At 39.2% G+C, this 24132-nt stretch overlaps 4 protein-coding genes across 5 annotated transcripts; 3 read left to right on the top strand and 1 right to left on the bottom strand.

The window, feature by feature from the left end:
- Window positions 1-332: 332 nt before the first annotated feature.
- Window positions 333-6789, top strand: pdap1b (pdgfa associated protein 1b). The gene is made up of 6 exons (XM_061711413.1): window positions 333-464; window positions 699-787; window positions 3236-3337; window positions 3489-3610; window positions 4738-4889; window positions 6211-6789. Exons 1-6 carry the CDS (start codon window positions 452-454, stop codon window positions 6264-6266), a joined length of 534 nt encoding a protein of 177 aa, XP_061567397.1. The 5' UTR covers window positions 333-451; the 3' UTR covers window positions 6267-6789.
- Window positions 6790-7578: 789 nt separating this feature from the next.
- Window positions 7579-12863, top strand: shmt1 (serine hydroxymethyltransferase 1 (soluble)). Of its 2 annotated transcripts, none has more exons than XM_061711411.1 (12): window positions 7579-7676; window positions 8482-8610; window positions 8729-8874; window positions 8998-9113; window positions 9220-9380; window positions 9911-9992; window positions 10076-10288; window positions 10403-10516; window positions 10634-10756; window positions 10927-11043; window positions 11176-11286; window positions 12315-12863. In XM_061711411.1, exons 2-12 carry the CDS (start codon window positions 8518-8520, stop codon window positions 12485-12487), a joined length of 1449 nt encoding a protein of 482 aa, XP_061567395.1. In that variant the 5' UTR covers window positions 7579-7676; window positions 8482-8517; the 3' UTR covers window positions 12488-12863. The 2 variants fall into 2 exon arrangements, with proteins under 2 accessions (XP_061567395.1, XP_061567396.1); XM_061711412.1 differs by lacking the exon at window positions 7579-7676 and adding an exon at window positions 7714-7732.
- A 2501-nt stretch (window positions 12864-15364) lies between these two features.
- On the top strand, window positions 15365-20416 carry cpsf4 (cleavage and polyadenylation specific factor 4). The gene is made up of 8 exons (XM_061711995.1): window positions 15365-15732; window positions 15919-15969; window positions 17531-17683; window positions 17805-17900; window positions 18019-18112; window positions 18281-18353; window positions 18650-18817; window positions 19109-20416. The coding sequence occupies exons 1-8, from the start codon at window positions 15630-15632 to the stop codon at window positions 19175-19177; spliced, it is 807 nt and encodes a 268-aa protein (XP_061567979.1). The 5' UTR covers window positions 15365-15629; the 3' UTR covers window positions 19178-20416.
- atp5mf (ATP synthase membrane subunit f) lies at window positions 19940-21786 on the bottom strand. Its single transcript, XM_061711996.1, has 4 exons — window positions 21726-21786; window positions 20891-20998; window positions 20190-20306; window positions 19940-20080 (listed from the first exon to the last, which is right to left on the bottom strand). Exons 1-4 carry the CDS (start codon window positions 21739-21741, stop codon window positions 20052-20054), a joined length of 270 nt encoding a protein of 89 aa, XP_061567980.1. The 5' UTR covers window positions 21742-21786; the 3' UTR covers window positions 19940-20051.
- Between the last annotated feature and the right edge of the window lie 2346 nt (window positions 21787-24132).

The raw sequence follows: 24132 nt of genomic DNA, 5'->3' as shown, positions 1-24132 counted from the left end.
ATTTGTTTTTAAGCGAAAATTTTTTAAATAGTATCTTAATTTAAAACAACGTAGGATTTCATATAAAGAAGTACAATTAATATGTAATCCTGGAAAAAAAATGTTTAACTTGTAAATTTTTGCTGGCTATTGCATCACTTTAGCGCACTTGTATATTGCCTTAACAAAAACAACATGGTTTAATTTACTTGTGCTAATAATTGTTTCTATTTAATCCAGTCTTTTCTAGTTAAATGTACCGTTTGATTAGACCTGTGTAAAATAGGGTAACAAACTTATTGATGCAGTCCTTTAATTGAATTGCTGACAGGCAGATCTTTGGAGCACTCAGTCTATCCTCTGACTCCTGTGAGTTTAGCCAGCTGTCAGTTTACTGCTGCTATTTTTACTCACGTTTGGTGTCACTATTTATTTATTAAAGCATTTATAAAGCAAGAAGTTGTACGTCAAAATGCCCAAAGGAGGTAAGAATAGACATACTATGTCAAAACAACTATTTCGACATCTGTTAGCCTTCTGATAGCCAGTAAACAACACAGAAATTTGTCCTGAATTGTGTTAAAAACAAAGACATTAGAAGTGACAGCTTGTCGGTTGTCTGACCATCTTTATTTGAAACCCTTTGGTAGTTGTTCGTAACTTTAACCGTGCAAACCACTGTAATATCTTCATGTGATGTCATGTTTTCATCGTTGCAGGTAAGAAGGGTGGCCACAAGGGGCGCATGCGCACTTACACCAGCCCGGAGGAGATCGACGCGCAGATGAAAGAAGAGAAGGAGAAACAGGTTGGCCCGCTGTGGCTGCTGCTGCTGAGTGTGTGAACCTGCCCCTCATTTATAGTGTCAGTAATCTTTAACCAAGTAAACTAATGTAAACATAACTGAAGCATTTTGACTGCTGCTGCTGCTTCTGCTGTTGTTGTTGATGTTGATGATGATGATGATGATGATGATGGTGATGATGATGATGGTGATGATGATGATGGACTGCACTCATACCTTCATAGACAAAAGTGTATCTAATCTCTTTGACAACACTGTCTTTATCCCCTCTACTGTTTCTCAAAACACAAACCAAAAATAAAAAAAAGATAATGCGGCAATACTCAGTACATCCATAGTTAAATAGTTTGTTGATCCATCTTCAGCATTAATAGCCTTGAAGAGTTAGATAACTTTATACTTGTACCCAGTACTCAAGTTGAGGGGGGATGAGGGGGGATGGCACCCCCTGTAAAACTGTCATCCCCCCTTTCCATCCCTTATGTCATTTCATCGATAAATGTGGTTTTACTGCTATTTAAACATTTAGAGTCATCACCAGAAAAATAACACCAGAAAAATAACTTATTTGACAATTTTTCCCTGTTTCAAGTAGATTTTCACTTGAAATAAGTAGAAAATCTGCCAGTGAGACAAGATTTATCTTCTTATTACAAGCAAAAATAATCTTGTTCCACTGGCAGATTTTTCCATTTTTTTCTATTTCAAGTGAAAATCTATTTGAAACAGGTGAAAATTGTTGTTTTTTCCAGTGATGAGTCTTGTTTTAAGTGTAATGAGATTTTTTTTACTAAAATGAGACATTTTAACTAGAAATAAGACAAATATTCTTGTTAAGATTTTGAATTTTTGCAGTGATCCATTTTACTTTATCCTGTGAAGGACAGAGTCATATTGATACGTTCAGAAAACTGTTTTTTATCTTTGTGTTTTGATGTATTTGATGTAATCCCAGTGGATATTTAAAGCTTACAGAAGGCTGCATTTAACTGCTGCTATGTCATTCCTGCAGTATTTCTGCAGGTGTTTTGGTCAGTGCTATTATTTGTAATATATTATATTATTTGTAATCAGCACAAAGGATCTGTCCCCATATGATAAAATCAACCATCCCCCCTGATTTTTTTATCACAACTCGAGTACTGCTTATACCTTATACTTGTAACTTATATGCATATCATATTGGAGGGCTTTTGGCCCACTCTTTCCTACATTACTGCTTCCATTTGAGACTTGTGTGTGTTAGTTTATACACACCATTTCAGTTGAGTTGAGGGTCTGACTTCATCTAGGCCTTTCCAAAACATTGTCTGTTTATCACCTAGTCTGGAGTTGTGTACTTGGTAGTTTATACTTGACAAGTATGACTCAGTATGATGTACTTCGGACAACAGGAGATGCATTTCAGTCTTTATGCAGCTAGAACAGCAATGTACGTGTGCACTTGATGACATCACAGCTCAATCCATATTCAAAAACATACATAATTTGAACATAAACACTACTCACAATGGAACACAAACAAAATAATTTGAACTGTTTTACCTTATATGATGTATTTGTAATGGTTTCTGTGTTTGTATATCAGCCAATGTTATAAATAAAGTTCAGTTGAAGTGAAAAGAAAAAACCCTTTGGAGGAAATTTTAGAATAGGGTCTATCTTGAAAGATTAACCACAAACATAAAGTTAGAAAAACTATATTCTTGTATGGCATCTTAAAAATGCATTCTGTTGTGCTACATTAAAGTTATACCTTTCCTTTTTACTTTTCTCTTCTGCTGTTACTTCTGCTCGTTGATGGGAAACACATTCTGGGATACTTTACTTTATAAGTCTCCACTGGATGCAGCAAACAGCCAGATGATTGGTTGATTAAGGGGTGATGATAAACTGAATCTGGGTGCGATTTATCTTATTCAATCTTTTGAAAGCATTAAGGGGTAGTATACAGGACTGTCTCAGAAAATTAGAATATTGTGATTTTTATGAAAACTCAAATATCCTATCTAAAAAAATTAGAATATTCTGGGAATCTTAATCTTAAGCTGTAAACCATAATCAGCAATATTAAAATAATAAAAGGCTTGCAATATTTCAGTTGATTTGTAATGAATCCAGAATGTATGGCATTTTTGTTTTTTTTAATTGCATTACAGAAAATAAAGAACTTTATCACAATATTCTAATTTTCTGAGACAGTCCTGTACTTACTGTTGCTACCACTATGTTTATTATCCTTTTTTAAACAAAAAAATCATAGGACTAACCTTACCACGATTGTAAAAACTCCCACAAAAATGTAGAATGAGTAATGAATGAGACCAGCAGTCGTGGTGTTTGGTGTTTTGATAAATTCCACATCAAGCTGGGTCATTTTTTTTTTTTTCTTAGAAAAAAATACATGGTCCGTCATTACTACATTTGCTGTTTGGATGTTATATGTTATAGCATGAACAAGAGGGGCAGGATGAAGGAGCAGCTCAGAAAGACACGACAGAGGAGAAACTCCCAGGATCTGGTTCAGAAGAAAGTGATGATGAGGATTCTCAGGTACTGCCACACTGTTTTCATCAGACCCTTGCTCTGTTACTACTGACACTGTTTAACTTAATGCATAGATTTGCAACTTTGTAATTTTCTATTAATGTTAATAATTCATTGTCCGCTTAACATAGTGTGAACTGTTGTAACATGTTTGCAGAGGAGGAGGGCTGGAGTAGAGGGCTTAATAGAAATTGAAAACCCTAACAGAGTGGCTCAGAAGGCCAAGAAGGTTACACAGATCGAGCTGGATGAGCCCCGGCAGTTATCAAGGAGAGAGAGGTGGGTGTTGTCCAGCCAGGCCCATCCAAATCAATCAATTCAAACCCCATTAGACTACATACCAATTAATTTAAAGAAATCTTTTGCCTGGACGTTGTTAATACCGGCTCGCAGACCACAACAAAGGAGGGAGATGCACAGAATTTAAGATTAATGAGTTTATTAAAGGAAAATGCAAAAATAACTACCAATGGGGTGTGGAGAATCAGCATCAGTGGTGTATGGAGGTGCATGTTTTCAGTGTTAAAACAAGGGAAGGCAACACAACAAAGTAAAGGTGGTGATGGCAGAGCCGGCCAGCACCCTGGCATTTGGGCAGGCAGCCTAAGTAATGTGGGAGCACTGGCCAGGTGTTCCCAATTACTCATCAGGTTTGGCTCCGCCCATGTAAGCACCTGCAAGACAAACACGGCACAGTACACGGCACAGTACACGGCACAGTACACGGCACAGTACACGGCACAGTACACGGCACAGTACACGGCACAGTACACGGCACAGTACACGGCACAGTACACGGCACAGTACACGGCACAGTACACGGCACAGTACACGGCACAGTACACGGCACAGTACACGGCACAGTACACGGCACAGTACACCAGTGGTTCTCAACTCCGGTCCTCGGGACCCCCTGCCCTGCATGTCTTAGATGTTTCCCTGCATCAACACACCTGATTCTAATTAACAGTCGTCACCAGCTTGTCATCAAAGTCTGGACAGTTCTGTTGATGAAACAGCTCCTTGTATCACGGTGTGCTGAAGCAGGGAAACATCTAAGACATGCAGGGCAGGGGGTCCCGAGGACCGGAGTTGAGAACCACTGCAGTACACGACACAGTACACGACACAGTACACGACACAGTACACGACACAGTACACGACACAGTACACGGCAGTGTACTGTGCAGTACATCACAATGTAAATATTATATTTTTTATTATTATGTATTTTTTTTTATTTAGAGCTGTATATAACTGACAAATGTTTGGAGACACAGCCACAAAAAAATTCTTGTCAACTGAAGGTTTTATAGCATTAATAAGAACCCTTAATTTAAAATTAATTAAAAAACGTTCATTAGTGACTTTTTACATGTTATTTTCTCCACTTTGACTGTGCACAGAGAAGAGATCGAGAAAGCGAAAGCGAAAGAGCGCTACATGAAGATGCACTTGGCAGGAAAGACCGACCAGGCTAAAGCTGACCTCGCTCGTCTCGCCATCATCAGGAAACAGAGGGATGACGCCGCAAAAAAGAAAGAACAAGAGAAAAAAGGTGAGGCAGAACTTGACCACTGCCTTCCGAGTGCTACCTTTGTAGTGGTAATGTTTTTTGTTTTTTAAATACTGTAGCTGGAAAAAGTCCAAAGATGGTGTCAGATTTAATGGATTTCCTAGTTTTAAATGACGGGAATCTGGATCCATAGTTACTGAGCATTTAAAAATATTTTTTGAATTTGCTACAAAGTTCAATGGGAAAGCTATAAATGAATAAAGAAAATCAGAATCATCAGAATCATGTTTATTTGGCCAAGTCAGGTCAAACAAGACATGGAATTTGACTCAGTTATTTTCACTCACTGTACAGTAAATAGGCAAATGACAGCTCTTATTAACATATATACAATTTTTAAAAAGTGAAAGGTGCAGCAGTACGAGGTAGACGTGGTCACTGAAAGGTGCAGACCTTTATATCCCAGAGAACCACCCGTTAGAAAGGCAACTGCAGCTTCTTCATTTTGGCTCTGAGGGCGTTTTGTTTCATCTCCATCCTTCGTCCTTTGTTGTCGTCTGTACATGACCGGTTTTAATACTATTTATGAAATTGCAAAAGTTCCTTCTTTGACTTTAATTAGATGTTTTATGAGGTTCTCAACCTCATTTTACAGTTATGATCAAACCTGCAGCTTCTTGATGGTGTTTCAAACTATGCAGTGGTATTAAAACTTATACAGTATATTCAGCTATAATTCTCCAGAAGGAATGGTTTTAAATATGGATATTGTTGATTTCTAATACAACAGGATGGTCTTACTGCAAAATAACCTTGCAGTTTTAAATTGATGAATAAGATCAGAGGATCTGCTTGGTGCAGTGATTTCATAATAGGTTAAACACAAGCTCCACCTTAACCAGCACTGCACTCCCCAGTTAGTGATGTGCTCTAGAACGCTGGAGTTGATTCTGTTGAATATGTAGTAAAAATGAATGTGCTTAGTTTCCCAATTAGCTGGCCAGACAAGGAACAAGTTCCTCTTATTATCTGATTTGCTGTACCAGCAGTCAGAATGTGATTCATTATTGTCAAAATAAGTGTTATAACATCCAAATCAGGTAAACTACGTAACATTTTCCACTTGCATCTCATGAAATATATAATATAATCATCACACGTAATGTGCACACGGTCCCTCCAGGAAGCTCCTTACTAGTTCTCTTTAATTCTGGCCAAGTGGGCAAAAAAAGAGAGTAGTCAAATATTTATTTATTTATTTCTGTGGGTTTTTTTTGTGTCACTAGCCTCTTTATTAGTGAATATGTCCTGACATACAGTATGGTTTACTAATTGTGTACATTTCTACCTTTTCCTCCTGCAGCAAAAGAAGCAGCAGCGGCAGCAACTAGAGGAATAAACTCCCTCTCGTTGAAATGATGCAGAGTATTTACCAGAAGCATTTTCACTTGTTCATGGACTGGCCCATTATATATATAATATATATAAATATTTTTAAAGGAAGTCCGATAAAGACTATTTGACATTACTCATAACTATGAACATTGGGAAAATGACAGAGGAAATGCCAGTGGGGAGAGGGCTTGTTTACCATACTTTTTGGAATGGATTATTGGCCTCGGTGCCTCCAGGAACTAAAGCTGCAAATGAGAACGCACTGGTGTTCGCAAACACTTGGAACTAAGATAATGATCTTGATCATATCATTCTTGCATTGTGCAATTCCAACTTTGCTTATTAAGCTTTGCCACTATTTTATTTAATTTCTTTGGGAACTTTCATTGTACATAAGGAACTCATGAAAATATTTCAGATGAATACGATGAAACTGATCAAATCTGTCTTGTTTATTAATTTGCTCGATTTCATGAGACAAAACCTGTGATGTTGGCACCATTTCAGATCAAACTGTTACACATTACACTTGTTTTCAGCTTCTTCAGTTTATTGATGCTTATTCTAACATGTGGAACTGTGTCAAGTTTCTGGCTTTCTCAACATCAGGTGCAAAAGTCCACGTTGGGCCCACTGATATGAAAACAAGTCAATACTCTAGATGTTTACCTCATAAAAGCAGGATTTTGTAATGCTGAAGGTCTTTCAGACATGGAAAATTCAAATGTTATTTTTGAAATATTAAGTTGATATATATATATATATTTATATGTTTTTTTCATCTTGGTGGACAGCCTAAAATATTTCTGCAGTTAGTGCAGCATTTCTGAAATCCTGCCAACAACCTTCGATACTTGCACTCATTGCAAAACATGAAAACGTTAGAGGTATTATGGATTAAGTTAGCACAAACTTGTGTGTATGAATGTAGGTGTGATTCATACTGATATTTTTAACATGGCTTTAGGGATCCTTTATACAGGGTGACTATTTTCAAATAGTTTTTTGACGTTTAAGTCATTAAGAGGCTGAAAACATCAACCAATGCTTCACTAAGTTATGTTCACATTCTGGCCTGAAATGTCACAAAATGGTCCAGCAGTAATACATAAACAGAGTTTCAAAAAACAAAAAAAAAGTTTTTAATCCAAACACAGACGATCAAGTTAAAAACCGAAGACAGGTGTGTAGCGTGAGACTGCGAGTCCAGGCTTTGAACGGAAGATGGCAGTAACGCGCTTAACGTGCTGGTAAAAGAAAACAGCAGAAGAAGAAAATGCGGTGCTGTGATTGGTGGAAAGTTTGGCGGACTCTGCGCTGTGATTGGTGGAGAGTTTGGCGGACTCTGCGCCCGGAGCCCCGCCCGCGGGGGCGGCTGTCACCCGCGGCTGCGCCGCAGTTCCCCTCCGGCAGCGCGGGAGTCAACACCAGCTGGTGAGTTAATAAATGACCACAGAAAAGTCTGAAAACTCTCACAAACTGTCCAACAGGTGAATATAGAAATACATACAGGTTTAACTCTTATAACGGTTTACTCTCCCGCGGTTTTGCAGGGACATTTACGACTCAAATGTTATTAGACAAAGGAACAAACTGGCTGAATAGTTGCTCGCTTTGATTATCGTGTGATGTGGCTGCATGTAGTAGTTTAAACACTTGTGGTCGCTTGTAAAACGCCCCCTCGTTTGTATAAAATGTGTTGCCTCGAGCATCAAAATCCTAATAAACGACATGCGCTCTGCTTGGCTCGGTTCGCTGTTGTTGAGTGACTGAACACATAGATGAGTGTCATGTGGAGCCTGGGAATCGGATTAAAGTCCAAAAAACAGCCACATGTAACGATTTTGCAAGTGGATAAGATCTGACATCCATGATCTTAAACAGCCAGTTTGTGTAGGTCAGTTGCTGCTTGGGCTGTGTGATGTGTTTGTGATATGTTTTTTTTAATGGACCTTGAAGTCTGCACAAATAAGTTGATGATGGGGTTAAAGGTGAACTAAGGGACTCAATGTCCGTATCCCAGCCGAGGGATTGCAACACAGTTGCTGCAGAGAGAGCTGCTGCTGCATGCCAGCTCTTTGTAGTGTAGTAATGGATCAACTGTATTTGAGCCAGGTCTTATCTTCAGACATGTTTAATCCAATCACATGGACTGTTTGGTTAATTTCTGTGCCAAAAAGATTCATATCTAATCTCCCAATTAAAAATAAAAGTTAATGGCTTACCTTTTTGCTTGTAGATTTTCTCGTTGTGTAACCGCTTAAAAACAACCACCATGTCTTTGAGAAACGGAGAAGCTGTGAGTAAGGAAACCTGGGATTCACACAACAAGATGATGGTGGAGCCTCTGGCCATCTGTGACTCAGAGGTTTGTGTTTTTACTCTCTAGTTTACTGGAGACAAAACTGTGATTATCTATTTTTTAATGAATGTATTTATTTATACATGTCGGGTCACCTCTTAAATGTCCAGTGTTTGTTTTTCAGGTGTTCTCCATCATCAAAAAAGAGAAGCAGAGGCAGACGTACGGCTTGGAGCTGATCGCCTCCGAGAACTTTGCCAGCAGAGCCGTTCTTGAGGCTCTGGGTTCCTGCATGAACAACAAGTACTCCGAGGGCTACCCCGGGCAGAGGTCAGGACCTGATTCAGTGGGGATTGTTTTACTGCACCCTGCAAGAAATGCCGCTTTATAACGGCTTATATAATAAACTAATGATTAATGAGGCTGTATTGACTGGTATCACCTCTGTTTCAGGTACTATGGTGGTACGGAGCACGTTGATGTGCTGGAAAGACTCTGTCAGCGGAGAGCACTCGAGGCCTTCGGCCTGAACTCTGAGAAATGGGGAGTCAATGTGCAGCCGTACTCAGGTATTGAGTACAAATACACCTGCAAGGAAGTAGCAGGCTTTTTTGAGACACCCCATCTCAACGACTCTTCATGCTTCTTGCGTTTGTGTTTGTGTTGCTCCGTAAGGTTCCCCAGCTAACTTCGCTGTGTACACGGCCATTGTGGAGCCGCACGGTCGGATCATGGGGCTGGACCTTCCTGACGGAGGTCACCTGACTCACGGCTTCATGACCGATAAGAAGAAGATCTCCGCAACATCCATCTTCTTTGAGTCCATGCCATACAAGGTACAGAGCAAATATCCTTTTCCAGCATGCGAGAATGTTGGAAAGTGTCTATTTATGATTATTGATGAATGTTTAGTTGGTCATAGTCAGTCAACACCAGTGTCAGGACTCAACATGAAACAAACGAGCTTGCGGTTATCTCACCGCATTCTCAAGACTACAAATGTCCAGAACATTTTACCTTGTTGCAAAAGCAGACACTCCTGTAGCACCCAGAATAGAAATAAAGGATTTATTAGTTTTTTTAAAGTATACCAGTACATCAGTTTACACAATTATATATGTTTTACATAAATACAATACTCCTCTATTGAATGGATTAAGTATAATTACATTTATGATCATAAGAGTGAAATAAACAACAGTATATTGTCTAAATAAGGGAAATAGACCAAAGTCTGATGCACTTTGTTGGGGTGGTTTAGGTTTTACCAGCTGAAATAAAGTCTTTCAGATATGTAAATGTGTTGTGTATTGAAGCTGGAGTGTTGTTTGCATTATGATGGGATGTACTGCCTCTATTTTCTTAGGTGAATCCAGAAACTGGCTACATCGACTATGACAGACTGCAAGAAAATGCTCGGCTCTTCCACCCCAGGCTCATCATTGCAGGTTCTTTGTGCTCAGGCGTGCAGAAGGTACATCCTCTAAAGGGCACATGAGGAAACAAACTGACTCCCCTCCTCTTCTTCTAGGAACCAGCTGCTACTCCCGTAACCTCGACTACGCTCGCCTGAAGCAGATTGCTACTGAGAATGGTGCCTACCTGATGGGAGACATGGCCCACATCAGTGGGATTGTTGCTGCCGGACTCGTGCCTTCACCCTTTGAGTACTGTGACATTGTTTCCACGACGACTCACAAAACGCTTCGCGGCTGCCGCGCTGGACTTATCTTCTATAGGAAGGGTAAAAAAAAATACTCTGAGACTGCTGCCAAAACAGATCTCATGCACACTTTGCTTTGCTGTGGCTGCTTCTTTCTGTTTTCACTGATACTTAATGATTTCTTTCCTGGACCAGGCGTGCGGAGTGTGGATGCCAAAGGAAAGGAGACTCTGTTCAACCTGGAGTCTTTGATAAACCAGGCTGTGTTTCCAGGACTGCAGGGAGGACCACACAACCATGCCATTGCTGGTACCTCCTTCATTGTCACCATTCTGCTTCTGGCTTTGTTCTGCTTCATTTCCTCAGCCGTAGAGCTGCAGCATTGGCTGTCATTGATCTTACTCAGATAATGTTTTCTGTCGGCAGGCGTGGCCGTGGCTCTGAAACAAGCCATGACTCCGGAGTTCAAGGCCTACCAGGTGCAGACTCTTGCAAACTGTAAAGCTCTTTCCAGTGCTCTTATCGACCACGGCTACAAGATTGTTACAGGTAAGCCCTGCACATGTAGAGGAACTTTACCGTGAAGGAATTGAAATAATATAACCAAAAAGGGAAAGATGAGTATGATGCCATATCAGATTAGTTTATTTTCTAATAAGGACTTCTCAGTTTACTAGACTTAAGTGTCCTCAGTGTCCTCTGCTGGTCTGTTTCTGAAGGCGGTTCAGACAACCATCTGATCCTGCTGGACCTGCGCAACAAAGCAAGTGATGGAGGACGAGCTGAGAAGGTTTTGGAGGCTTGTGCCATCGCCTGCAATAAGAACACCTGTCCAGGTTGCATTTTTTTTAATTTTTAATTTTGTTGCAAAGATTCTTGTAACTAGTGTGTTTGGCAGTATAGCTTAAGATAGGATCTACCTCTGAAGACCCACTATTATTTTTTAACATAAATGTATTTTTTTGTAGGAGATAAAAGCGCTTTGCGTCCCAGCGGTTTGAGGTTTGGTTCTCCAGCTCTGACCTCCAGAGGGTTGGTGGAGGAAGACTTCAAGAAGGTGGCTCACTTCATTCACAGAGGTAATCTTGGAAAGGAGGTGCTCATTTATTTATTTTCGTAACCTTACCTAGCCGACCATGAGACCAGAATGATTTTAAAGGTGATTAAATTCTGAAAAAAAGAATACAAATTCTTTTGGTTGAGATGATATTAGTTTTCTGAAGTTTGTACTAAATCAAAAAGCATGATTCCTTCCATTACTGCATTTGCTGCATCTTGGAAGTAAGTACTGTATGTTCCGCACAATAAGACTTAAAATCCTGAATTTTTCTCAAAAATCGGCAGTGCGCCCTATAGTCAGGTGAGCCTTATGTATGAATTTTGTTGTGCGGGTTGCAACGCCAGACAACGGTAGATAACTAATTATGTAGAGTTGTTAGGCAACCATCATCCAATATCTGTTCAACGTTACCTTACTGTAATTAGACGTCAAGCCAACGTTAGGTTTTTACCGTAGACCAAATTTTCAAATCTATATCATAATCCAATTATTACCAAACTGTTTTGTTTTGCTTTATATGTTTTATCATGTGCCTTCAAACCCAGGGCGCCTTGTGTATGAAAATAGACCCGTTCATTATATTTATATTATAAGACGCACCGCCTTCTAATGGTCTGCAAAATAAGGTTGTGTAAAATATAGCAATGACTTCCAAGAGTTTCTGGCTCCACTTCCTAAAACCAGCTGCTGTGTACAGAACTGTAAAGACGAAGTTGAAAAGGAAGCTGCCATACTCTTATCACTTTAGATACAAGGGACTGTGTCATTAACAGACTTGTGCAGACCTTGATGATGAGCTGGTCACAACTATAAATGAAAATCAGGTGAAAATCAGGTGTCTTCATGCGAGGCAACATCTAAAACATGCAGGAAAGCCGCCCCCAGGACAGACTTTGGACACCCGTACTCAACTGTTTCAGCCAAAGCATCTCAAAAACATTTCATCATGACCTCAGGGTGTAAACTCCCTTTACAGACAGAGATAATCATAGTTTCTCAGGAGTAAAATTGACATCTGTCACTTCTGCTCTCCCTTTCTTCTTGTAGGCATTGAGCTGACTTTGGAGGTGCAGAGGAGCATGGAACCCAAAGCCACTCTGAAGGAGTTCGTCCAGACTCTGGCCCAGGCCGAGAAGTTTCAGCAGCGGGTGGCTGAGATCCGGACGGAGGTGGAGGCGTTCGCCGGGCGCTTCCCCATGCCTGGCCTGCCTGAGCTGTAGAGGACGGCGGCTCACACACTGTATCGGGAAGACAAACGTGACAAAGAAGATCCGGGAGTGCCGAGCAGCTCCCATCTCACATCCAACCAGAATGGACCAAGTTCCTCTCCTGACCCCTCGGCTGGTCTCCTCAGTTCCAGATGTTTATGAACTGCTGGGAGAAGGAGCGCACATGTTTGATTTTCTCTCGTGAAAAACATCTGGTTTACGAGTTTTGCAAATAATTTCATTCATAATTTCTTTCTAATGAAACTACTGCAGCTTTAAGTGCAAAGAAAGTTTAAAATGTTAACATTTCAAATGTATGTGTTGCATGTTTGTAAATTATAATTTGAATAAACCAATTTTGTTGCTTTTAATAAAATTAACTAAACTACTTTATTTTATTTTTAAGTCTCAATGCAAACTGGTGCAGATTCTTTTTAAAGTCCTCTCCTTTCTGCCTGGAATTATCCAACAGTTTTCAGGATTCAGCACATGGTGTTTGTATTGTTTATTTTCAAAGTTGGACACCTTCTGTAAGACTAACCTGGAATACATGGGAGTAAAAAGTACATGTGTTATACTTCAAATTAGCCAAAATAAGCAAGTTAAATGAATATAAGAAAAAATAGGTTTTACTGCATAATCTGGGGTAAAACAGATTAGTTGCAAACACAGTTTGACAATGGTTTCCTTTCTAGAACCTTCAGAGCCTGCCTTACAAACCGATGACCAACTTTTCAGTTGATCATGTGTGACATAATCACTGAATTAAAATATAGCTTTGCTGACCCAAGACTTCAGGTTTTTCCTGATGTGTCTAAAAGTGGACAGGTTGGATTTAATTCAGTTGACAAACTTTTTAACATTATGCTTGAAGCTGAGAGTATTGAATTATTAAACTTCAAGCTTTTTCCCCTGAACCAGAATATTGGGGTTTGTATCAGCATGTATCAGGGTTTTTGGAAGAAACACATTTTTAGAAACATTGATATGTAGATGTGAACAAAACTCATGGCTGCTGTTTCAATGTGCAGCGTGGCTTTTGTTTTTTGCATGTACAAATAGAGAAGCATCATCAGCACGGCAGATTGCAGTTCAATTCAATTCAGTTGTATTTATATAGCATCTATTACAATTCAAATTATCTTTAGGATCTTTCCAGAGACCCAGAACATGACCCCTGAGCAATTATTACATAAACATAACATAAACAATGGCAGGTAAAAAACTCCTACTGGGAGAAAAACCTTAAAAGAAACAGTGTCAAGGTAAAAACTCCCCTTTAGGAGGGAAGAAACCTTGAGGAGGACTTGGATCATAGGGGGGGGGGCCTCCTGCCGAAGACCAGCTGGGTAGAGCAGGAAATAGAGAATGTAGAACGGAATGAGGAGGTGCACAAGACAAAATACAATATTTTAGTAGTTATATTCCATTAACTGGAGAACTGGTACCTGGTGGACTACAGAGATGACTTTAAACAGGTGTTGAAAGCAGACACTGAGGTGGCAAGGGGGTGGGGCTGCAGGTCAGGATGTCAGATATCTTTAAGATGTATTCTGAACCACTGCTGAACCAGCTGAACCACATTTCATGTAAGACAATTAAAAGTGCTTTACATAAAAAGATAAAAGAAACTGCATTAAAAGTAAAATAGTTTAAAAGCAGAAATTAAAGAAAGACACCATAAATTTAAAAGAATTAAAGAAATTAGATGCAAGAAATAAATGTTGTAGTGCATTATGGTGGATTACTGAAATGTATATCCAGTAAATAAAAAGGTTTTCAAAGCTGCTTGGTGGCACAGTGGGGTAAGCAAGCGGCTCATTATACTGAGGCTACAGTCCTACAGTTGTCGCAGGTTCAAATCCCGGCCTCTGTACCTTTGCTCCATGTCATCCCCATTCTCTCTCTACCCCCTTCCTGTCTGTAATTTGAATGAAGGGCCACTAGAGCCACAAACAATCTTTAAAAAAAAAAGGTTTTCAGCCTCGATTTAAAGCAAGCTACACTTGGTGGACAGACTCTTGCTGTATAAACTAAATAACAGTGGCCCTAAGCCTGATCCTTGTGGTACTCCAAGATTCTTTTGACACGTTATGGACTCTGACACACTGCATCCTTGATGAGATGTATGATTCCATCCATTTCAGTGTGGTCACAGAAAAGTTCAGCTAAATACATTTGGTTAAGAGCATAAATGGTTGACTGTATCGAATGGTTTCCTAAAACAGCTTAAATAACACCACCAGCATCAAGCTTGGATTTGATGTTTTCCAAGAAGAAGCAGACAGATGTCTCAGTGCAATGGTGTTTTCTAAAACCAGATTGCATCTGTTTTAGCATATATGAACTGTTGTTTAATTGCTGTATAAATTGTTCTGCAGCCAAGGAAATATACTAATTGGCAGCCCATTTCCTGGGAGTCTGAGAAAAACACCTTTATTCATAGAATAATTGACAATGTTTGTGCAATGAGAGACTGTTTATTGGTTTTAAGAAACAATGTGTCTATGCCAATCATATCTTTAGCTGTAGAATAACTGATTCTCAACTGCAGAAAAACATTCATTCAACAGGACAGTTTCAAAATGTTCAGAAATCATCCTTATTTCTCAGTTAAATTTTTTTTTATCACCATATACTTCAGACAAATGTCTTATCATGAAGTTTATTGTAGCTTTGTATCAGAAATCAAAATGATGAACATGTCAATATGAGTCCAGAAAAGATTTTGATTTGAGGAAAGTGAAGGATAATAATATCTGGTAATTTGTGGATATTTTCTTGTAAGTCTTGGCTTATATTTTATGTAAAATGTAGTATTTAAAAAACATCGAGAGTCGTGTAATCGATCAGAGCGCTCGGTGATCGCTTGGTTCTGTCTGGCTGGGGTCGGAGTTCAGCGTGCGCGCGTCTCAAACACAATCAGGAACAAGAACTTTATTATGTTCACTTTTAGCCTTTAAAAACGTTTAAACCACAGATGTCTGGACCTCCATGACTTCAGCCCGTCTGCTTGTGTCGAGCCTCGTGTTTGTTGGGTCTCCTCGCGGCCTGGCCGGCCGATCCCCGAGCAGCTAGCGGCTCAACCGCTACTCCAACCCACTCAAAACTAGATTTATCTTAGTTTGGACGGAACTGGACCTCAGCTTCAGACATGCAGGACATCCTGGCCACCGTGGACCACATCAAGTTCGATGTGGAGCTGGCGGTGCAGCAGCAGCTGGGGGCTCAGCCGCTGCCCTTCCCCGGCATGGACAGTGAGTCTGCAGGCGCAGGGCTGATTCATGGTTCCGCGTCACAGCGACGCAGAGCCTACGGCGTAGGGTACGCCATAGGCTCTGCGTCGATTTAACGCGGGACCATAATTCAGGCTTCGGCTGGTGGTTGTTGTTTTTGTTTGATTTGTGACATATTTGTCTGTGTGTGTTTGTTTCCCCTCGCAGAGTCCGGGTCGGCGGTGTGTGAGTACTTCGTGAGGGGAGCCTGTATGAAAGGTGAGAGCTGCAGCAGCAGATTAGCTGCTAACGACGCTAACGGCTGGACTGAGACCCGCTCTACCAGCAGAACACTAACATTACAGCCTTACTTTAACTCAAGAAAGTTTACCAAACACTCCTGGATCCTTTTTATGTGCTTTATTTTTATTTATTTTATCACATTTATTTCAGTTCAATTCAATTGTATTTATATAGAATAGAAAGCCTTTATTGTCATTATACTGGTACAATGAAAATTAGGCAGCAGCTCCGTCAAAGTGCACACATGCAAAGACTATGTAAACAAGTACTGTAAACAAAAAAACAGGAAACATAAATATATATATACACTATAAAAAGAGTGAATGGGAGGATAAAAATGTACATGAATGGGTGGAGGAATATTGCACTTGAATGGATGGAAAAATAATATTGCACTTGAAATGATGGGAGAGTATTGCACATAGATAGTAGGGAATATTGGAACATTATGGATAGAAAATATTGCACAGTATGAGGTAGTTTATTGGTTGAGAAAGTTCACGGCTTTGGGGAAGAAGCTGTCCCTGATATAGCTATTACAACAGAAGTAGTCTCTGATATGTAGATGGGAACAAAACTCATGGCTTCTGTTAAATGTGCAGTGTGGCTTTTGTTTTTTGCATTTATTTATTTATTTATTTATTTATTTATTTAAAAGGGACAACGCACATTAATTGACATGAGCACTTGAGTCCATCATGTAAATGTGCCAGATTTAGCCATACAGGCTAATTTACATCTGCAGTCCCTGGCAGGTTCATGGTATATATAAAAAACATTAAAAAAGAACACACTAAAGAACACACTAAAACAATTAGTAAAACCATGACACTCCGAATAATATAGAATGATATAGAGAAGCATCATCAGCACGGCAGATTGCAATTCAGTTCAATTCAGTTGTATTTATATAGCATCTATTACAATTCAATATCTCTAGGATCTTTCCAGAGACCCAGAACATGAACCCTGAGCAATTATTACATAAACACTGGCAGGTGAAAACTCCTCTAGTGGGAGAAAAACCTTAACCCAAACAGTGGCAAGAAAAACTCCCTTTAGGAGGGAAGAAACCTTGAGCAGGATGTTGGAGCCATTTGTCATATAGGTGATTAATAATTTAGATTTTGCAATATTTGATTAAAGTGTATTTTGACTAATATGCAGTTTAATATCAGTTCGCAAGGGGCTTAATAATATTAATAACTGCAGCTTTCTCATTGGTTGCATATATGTCACGTGATGTACGTGTATTATTGTTCTTTTTTTTGTGAAGCTATGTAACCGAGAGAACACTAGTTTTTGACCGTGCTTGCACAGAAATATAATTTTTCATATAATCGCAGTTTTTTGTTTTTGTTGTTGAAAAAAAAGTTGGACAGAGCAGGAAAAGACAAAACAGACGGAGAAAATATGCCTTTTGATGTTACAGTCTGAAATTTTGAGATCACAATAGAAGTAAAAGAGAAGAAGATATTGGTTGTATTCTGGTATTGGTTCAGCAGGTGTGAGTTTAAACCTCTTGCTGTCTCCTCAGGTGGGATGTGTCCCTTCCGCCACATCAGCGGGGAGAAGACGGTGGTGTGTAAACACTGGCTCAGAGGACTCTGCAAGAAGGGGGACCAGTGCGAGTTTCTCCATGAATATGACATGACCAAGATGCCTGAGTGCTACTTCTACTCAAAGTTTGGTTGGTTAATTTTCACAAAATCTCACTGAGTGGTCACTGTATTTGTATCTTTGCTGTCTTGGTCCCCAGTGCAGTGTCCTACATGACGGATTAATGTCTCATTTTGTGTGTCGACCTTAAGGCGAGTGCAGCAACAAAGAGTGTCCCTTCCTTCACATCGATCCAGAGTCTAAGATCAAAGACTGTCCGTGGTACGACCGAGGGTTCTGCAAGCACGGTACGGTCCAACTCAGCGATCAACAAGACAGCTCTCGCTCTTCTCTACTCTGTGTTGTTAATCAGCATTAGTTTTACTTAAGTAATGTCTCAACTTTGTGTCAATCGTCCTCTTTCAGGTCCTGACTGTAGACACAGACACACAAGGAGGGTGATCTGTGTCAACTACTTGGTGGGTTTCTGTCCAGAAGGAAAATCCTGTAAATTCATGCAGTAAGTGATTCTTTTTTTGTTTGGTTCCTTTTATTATATTGCAAGTCTGTTTTATTGTGGGAGATCGTATTAATTTGGCACAATTGAATAATTTGTCACTACAATGAAACAAAATATCATCAGGAGACTTGAACTGTGTAGATTTAACAGTACATAATTCTTCTCCAGCCCCCGTTTTGAATTGCCTATGGGAACTTCTGAACAGCCGCCTCTTCCACAGCAAGCCCAGAACCAGACAAAGGTATGGAAAACATAAGCATCCAATGAACTCTTGAATGTGAAAAGTCACATTATTAATTAAGGTGGCAAAGATTTGTTTATGTTTGTTATAATTGCTCAGGGGTCTCTGGAAAGCGCCTAGAGACAACTTCTGTTGTAATAGGCGCTATATAAAAAAAAAAAAAAGATTTAAACTGTCTCCTTGGCAGAGATTCTTTCCTCTGTTGATTTTGTTCATCCTTGAGTTGTCAGATGTCACTGGTTTATCCACTGCTGGAAAAGTAAGAGCAACCTGTTTGTGTTTGTTTCCTCCTCCAGAATATGTCTAACATGGGTCGGTCGTCACTTTCTCTAATCCAACTGACCAACTCCAGTCCAGGCCAGCGGCCGCAGCACATCCCAAACCTGGGTCAGCCAAACAACATGGGCATGGGCATGGGCATGAACAGAGGACCGCGTCCTCTGGACCAAGTTACCTGTTACAAGGTGAGTCTTCCATACACGTGTCTACTCAAATTCAGACATTGTAGTGGTCAATTCTTGTGCCACTTTACCCGAGTAATTCCTAGATTTAAAGTGTGTTGATGCATCTGCACCGCACCTCTCAGGTTTAAATGTGATCCCATGGCATAATTCTTAACATGGACCTAAAATCTGGTTGTTTTCTAACTAAATGCCAATTTATTTATTTTTTTAACATGTACATTTTTTTTTCCCCCCATTGCACCGATTCATACACACTTGAAAATATTTATCCTTCCATTTTCCCCTCTGCAGTGTGGAGAAAAGGGCCACTATGCCAACAAATGTACAAAGGGCCACCTTGCCTTCCTGAGTGGACAGTAACTGATGACCTCGACATCCAAACACCACAGAGCTGCAGCTCTCGCTGCTCCAACGTGAGGGCAGCTGAATACGGGAGGTCTCTCTGCTCCACCAGCTGGAGTCGAACCTAAAGACTCCAACTTCCACTCGTGTAGCTTCAGAGACGAGGACAACAGCAAATAAAAAGCTGCAACTATTTCCCCTCAAACTGTGGACATGTGGAAGTGACTCACAGTGCAGAGGATGACTAAACCAGCAAGTTTTTGTTCTGGGCACCTCGCACTGCTGTGAAGACAAAAAAAAAAAAACTAAAAAAAGAGAAGATGACACCAAGGATTGTTTGCAGTCTCTTCAGGCTGCAGTGCCACCCCCGTTTTGATACAACTCAGGTCATGTGACTGCACTGAAGTGCTACCGCTCTGTTATGTTCTAATAAATCTGAGTGTTAATTCACAAATGATCAAGGGGAGTGGGAGTGGAAAGGGTTTGTATTTTCCTAAAAAAACAATTCTTGTAATATCTGGAGTTAATTTCTGACCAGATTTCAGACATTTGAACCTGAATAAGGAGCTTTTTGTTTGGAGGATTCAAGCAGTATGGACCTGCTGAAAGAATTGTTTTGTTAAAAGTTGAATATAGTCTACACCAGTAAATGTCAGATTTGTCATGCCCCTTGATTTTTCTGCAGTTTCATCCAGCAGGGCAACTACACTCGAATAGTAAATTCTAATTTCTGCACGTACTTTAAGGAAAAAACCAGATCCCTCAACAAAGACAGCATACTCACATTTATTAATGTTTTATTGGTCACAACAGAAATATTAAACAGAGCTGAGTCAAAGGAGCAGAGGAACCACGAAATCCAAGTTCAACCCCTGATGGCTGCTGAAGGGGCTCAGTGGTACTTCCTCCAGCGGTCATGTTCTGCAATAGAAGGCAGTAGAAGATACTTAAAATACAAATATCAAACACTGGCAGTAAAGAGAAAGTTAAGACGTGGTGAACGTGAGTTGTGGGAGTGTAAATGTCTTACTGATGTGGTCGTATTCCCACAAGTAGCTGAGGGTCACGTAGCCCACGAGCAGCATAGCCAAGCCACCGATGCCTCCCTTCTTCACATTGATGTACTTGTTATAGTATCTGTCATGGCCTGAAAGAGGTCAAACAGCAGTTGAAAACAGTTCAGTGTCCTATAGGTAGATGTGAGTTTATCTGTGATCTGAATAAATCACACTGAGCAACAGTTTCAGTTTTTAAGATTTTTTGGGGTTTTTTATTCTCAAATTAGTCAGATTTCCAAAAGGAAAAAAGTGAGTGAATTTAAAATTAAATTCCAATTTCTTACATGACATTGACAGGTTTTTTTTTCTGCACAGACCAAATTTAACAGATTTAGATATTTTTTTCCCCCATTAAACCAAATTTCCTTTTTGATCATTTAAACTAGTTTTACCAACCCATTATTGATTAATTACTTTCCATTAATAGTGACCTATAATTTGAAATTTCACAAGTATACGTTTTTCCCTTACAATATCAGATTCAATAGGGCAAAAATTGTTCACTTCAACCTGAGCAGGTGAAGAGACTTAAGGCTGATTTATGGTTCCGCGTTACACCAATGCAGAGCCTACGGCATGCAGAGCCTACGGCATAAGGCACGCGTGCCGCGTACCCTACGCCGTAGGACTGCGTGGACTTAACGCAGAACCATAAATCGGGCGGGGTACTGACCTCGGCGGACGGCTGACAGGACGCCGTTGGGAGTGAAGTCTCTTCCTCCGAACCAGGTCCCCAGCTCTCCGAGCTTCACGTCCATCAGGCGCTTCTCAACTACGGGAACTGATCAGAAATGCAGAAACAGGTGAACTAAACTGTAAAAGACGTTTTGATGCTGAAGGACTCAAATCTGAACTGATCACAATATCAGGTGTTTGTAAACGCTGCACACATCAACGATACATGTGGCTCAATGCTGTTAAACCACTATCTGCAAAGGAAAAAAGAACCGCCAACATAACTTTATAAAATAAATGACCTTTATTTTATTTAAATCTATTTATTATATTTATATTGTTTAAAAAAAATATGGCAAGCAAACAAAAAAAAAAAACGTAATTTTATGTTTTGTCTTTCGATTAAAAAGGCAGCCAGTAAAATATATGAATATATATAAATATGTATAATATTAAGATGTTAATCGTGCAGCTACACTGTTTAAGCTACCACGCCAGCTATCAAACATAAATCCTCACATGCACATCAAAAACGCCCAGATGGCAGCTGCACCCAGGCTGGAGTCACATTTATACATGTCTGATCAGGTAATCGTCCTAAATCACATCAATAATAATCTTAATCAGCAGATCTGAACTCGACACTCAAAGTCCTTGACGTGACTTAAAGGCTTTGCTGCGGCCTCCAATAAAACACTCATTCAAGCGGCTGATTAACCTCCAGCATGACGGGAAACACGTTCAGCGATTCTAAAAGGGTGTATATATAGCAAAAGAAGAAATAAATGAGTAAAAATGTATATAATTTTGCTCCAGAGGACACGCTACGTTACCTGGTCTGTCCGCCATCCTGACTGCAGAGCTGCTGCCGCGGGGAATGCTGGGAATATGGGGGAGCAGTGCATTATGGGAGGAGTTGTAGTTCTTAAATGCTTACACCAGGGGGCAGCAAAATAAATGATTTCCTGATGTTATACAATTCTCCAGGACAAAATCAAACAATCTGAGACTAAACGTACTAATATATCGTTTTTTTTAGCATTTTTTATGTTTTCTACTTTTAAATCACACATGTTGATTTGTTTGTCTTTTATTAGTTTTTAGGTTTGTTTTGGAAACCAATACATTATTGATAAATATACCAGAGTAGAGGGTATTGTGTTTTGGTACAATCTGCACCAAGCAGTTGATCCATTTACAGCACTGTACCCTCATAATGTCATAATAAACCTTTTGTTCTCTGGGGTCATAATTTACCTCGCCGGGTTTGACTGATATTTAAAGCATAGACTACCTGTTACATCTTTAGTCTTCAATCTAACTCATTACCACACATGTTTTCCTTCACTTTGGTATTTAGAGAAAATTGACCTGTTTACGTTGAAGTATAACCTGTATTTAAGCTAAAAAAGATTTAATTTGGGGTCAGAGTGACAGGAGGGTCAGTACTCCAAACACAAAGGCTAGCAGAATCCTATTTATGTACGATCTTGAACAAAATGTCCCCGTACTTTATTAGCAAGAATATACTTGTATTGAAGTTTAAATGTGTGTCCAAAACCAAATTATTGAAAAGACTAGTCCATTAAGACAGATTTTCAATCATTAAGGGCAATCACAGTTTTTAGTATTCAAAATTCCTGCTGCATACCAAAACCCCAAAATGCACGTTTTGTTCCCTTCACCTCTTGCAATATTCAAGACACTGTTGTCTTAGATTTAATTAAATTAAATTTAATTACATGCTGTGCTTTACTCGTTTACCAGTAATCAAACTTTAGGCACATGCACTCAACAATATCAAATAATTTATAAATAACATAATTATATATTCATTTATTTTTGGACAAACCAACTAAAAGGAATGGGTGACAGAAATGCCAAAAATCTGACTAAATAATGTGTAATTTGCCAGAATACCTTATAATTAAAAATGTATTAAATTATTGATTAAAATCCATTCAGGATTAATAAATTGTTTGTGAATTTTAATGTGAATTTAAAACACAATCTGTATTGGAAAATGCACACTAAATGTCCTACAAGACATTCACAGCACTTTAATAAGCTTTATAACTTTGTTTTCCTCGTACTATATGTATTTTATATCCTCAATCTTAACCGAAATGCTTGTGGTGTCTATTTCAAAAAGGCTTCAAGTTTCCAATTACTACAGACCACAATGCATTACTTGATACTGATATTTATTTACTGTTAAAACACATTTAAAATGAGACAATAAAGCTTAAGATATACAATTAGATGTGGCTATTGAAACCTCACAAAATTAAAAAATGAAATAAATAGGCACAACTGCACAAAAAGTGTTTATCAATAATCTTTTGTGACAAAAGAGAAGAAGCTGTGGGGGATTCATGATTCCTACAAACCTGCTGGTTTCACAGCACAAAACCCACATACTGAGTAATAAGTGGAGCCTGTTGAAACCACAAAATCTATATATAGATCTGATATGCAGTCTACAGAAAGTTCTTCATAAAACTACCCGGGAGGGAGTTGCACTTTTTTTTTTGGCTGATCTGGTTGTCCAAAAATATCTGAAAAGAAGGCATTTTTGGTGAGAAGGTATAAAACAACACAACAATAGAATAGAATAGAATAGAATAGAACACTTTATTGATCTCCCAGAGGAGAAATTCAGTCGTGCAGCAGCCAAAACACACACACGCTTTATACAAAAAAAATTTAAATAGAAATAACCAATAAATAGTTAAATAATAAAAAAGAGCAATATAAAAAGTACAAAAAGAGTATGTACAAGAGAGAAAAATTGTAAGATTTGAGCTCACAAACATTTATTTGGAAGCAGTCCCTTTGTAATCATCAACATTATATTGAAGTATCAGTATAATATCAGAGGAGCGAGAACTGATTGCATCCCTGTTAAATGTAACTAGTGAAAAACTTACAATTAAAGTAAGTTATTAACTTTCCCCTTGAGCAGATGGGTGAAGGGAGCCTATGCACAATAATTACATTTTGTACACACTAAACACTCTCACATCAACAACTACAAATGTTTTCTGTCAAATAAAGTGGTATGTTGTTAAAGGTACAGTAAGTGATGTCTGAATGGCGTTAAGAAATAGTTCCACCTTGTCCCTCCAGTCCTTCTGAAAAAGCATCCCATCATCAATAGTCTAACATTTTTCAGTTTGGTTCAGAAATGATTTTTAATCCATTTTAAGGACAATGTATTTGTGATCACAATGTTCTGTC

Source organism: Cololabis saira, chromosome 21, assembly GCF_033807715.1.
Source record: "Cololabis saira isolate AMF1-May2022 chromosome 21, fColSai1.1, whole genome shotgun sequence".
Classification (NCBI taxonomy): Eukaryota; Metazoa; Chordata; class Actinopteri; order Beloniformes; family Belonidae; genus Cololabis; species Cololabis saira.
This window is presented reverse-complemented; position numbering and strand designations above follow the sequence as displayed.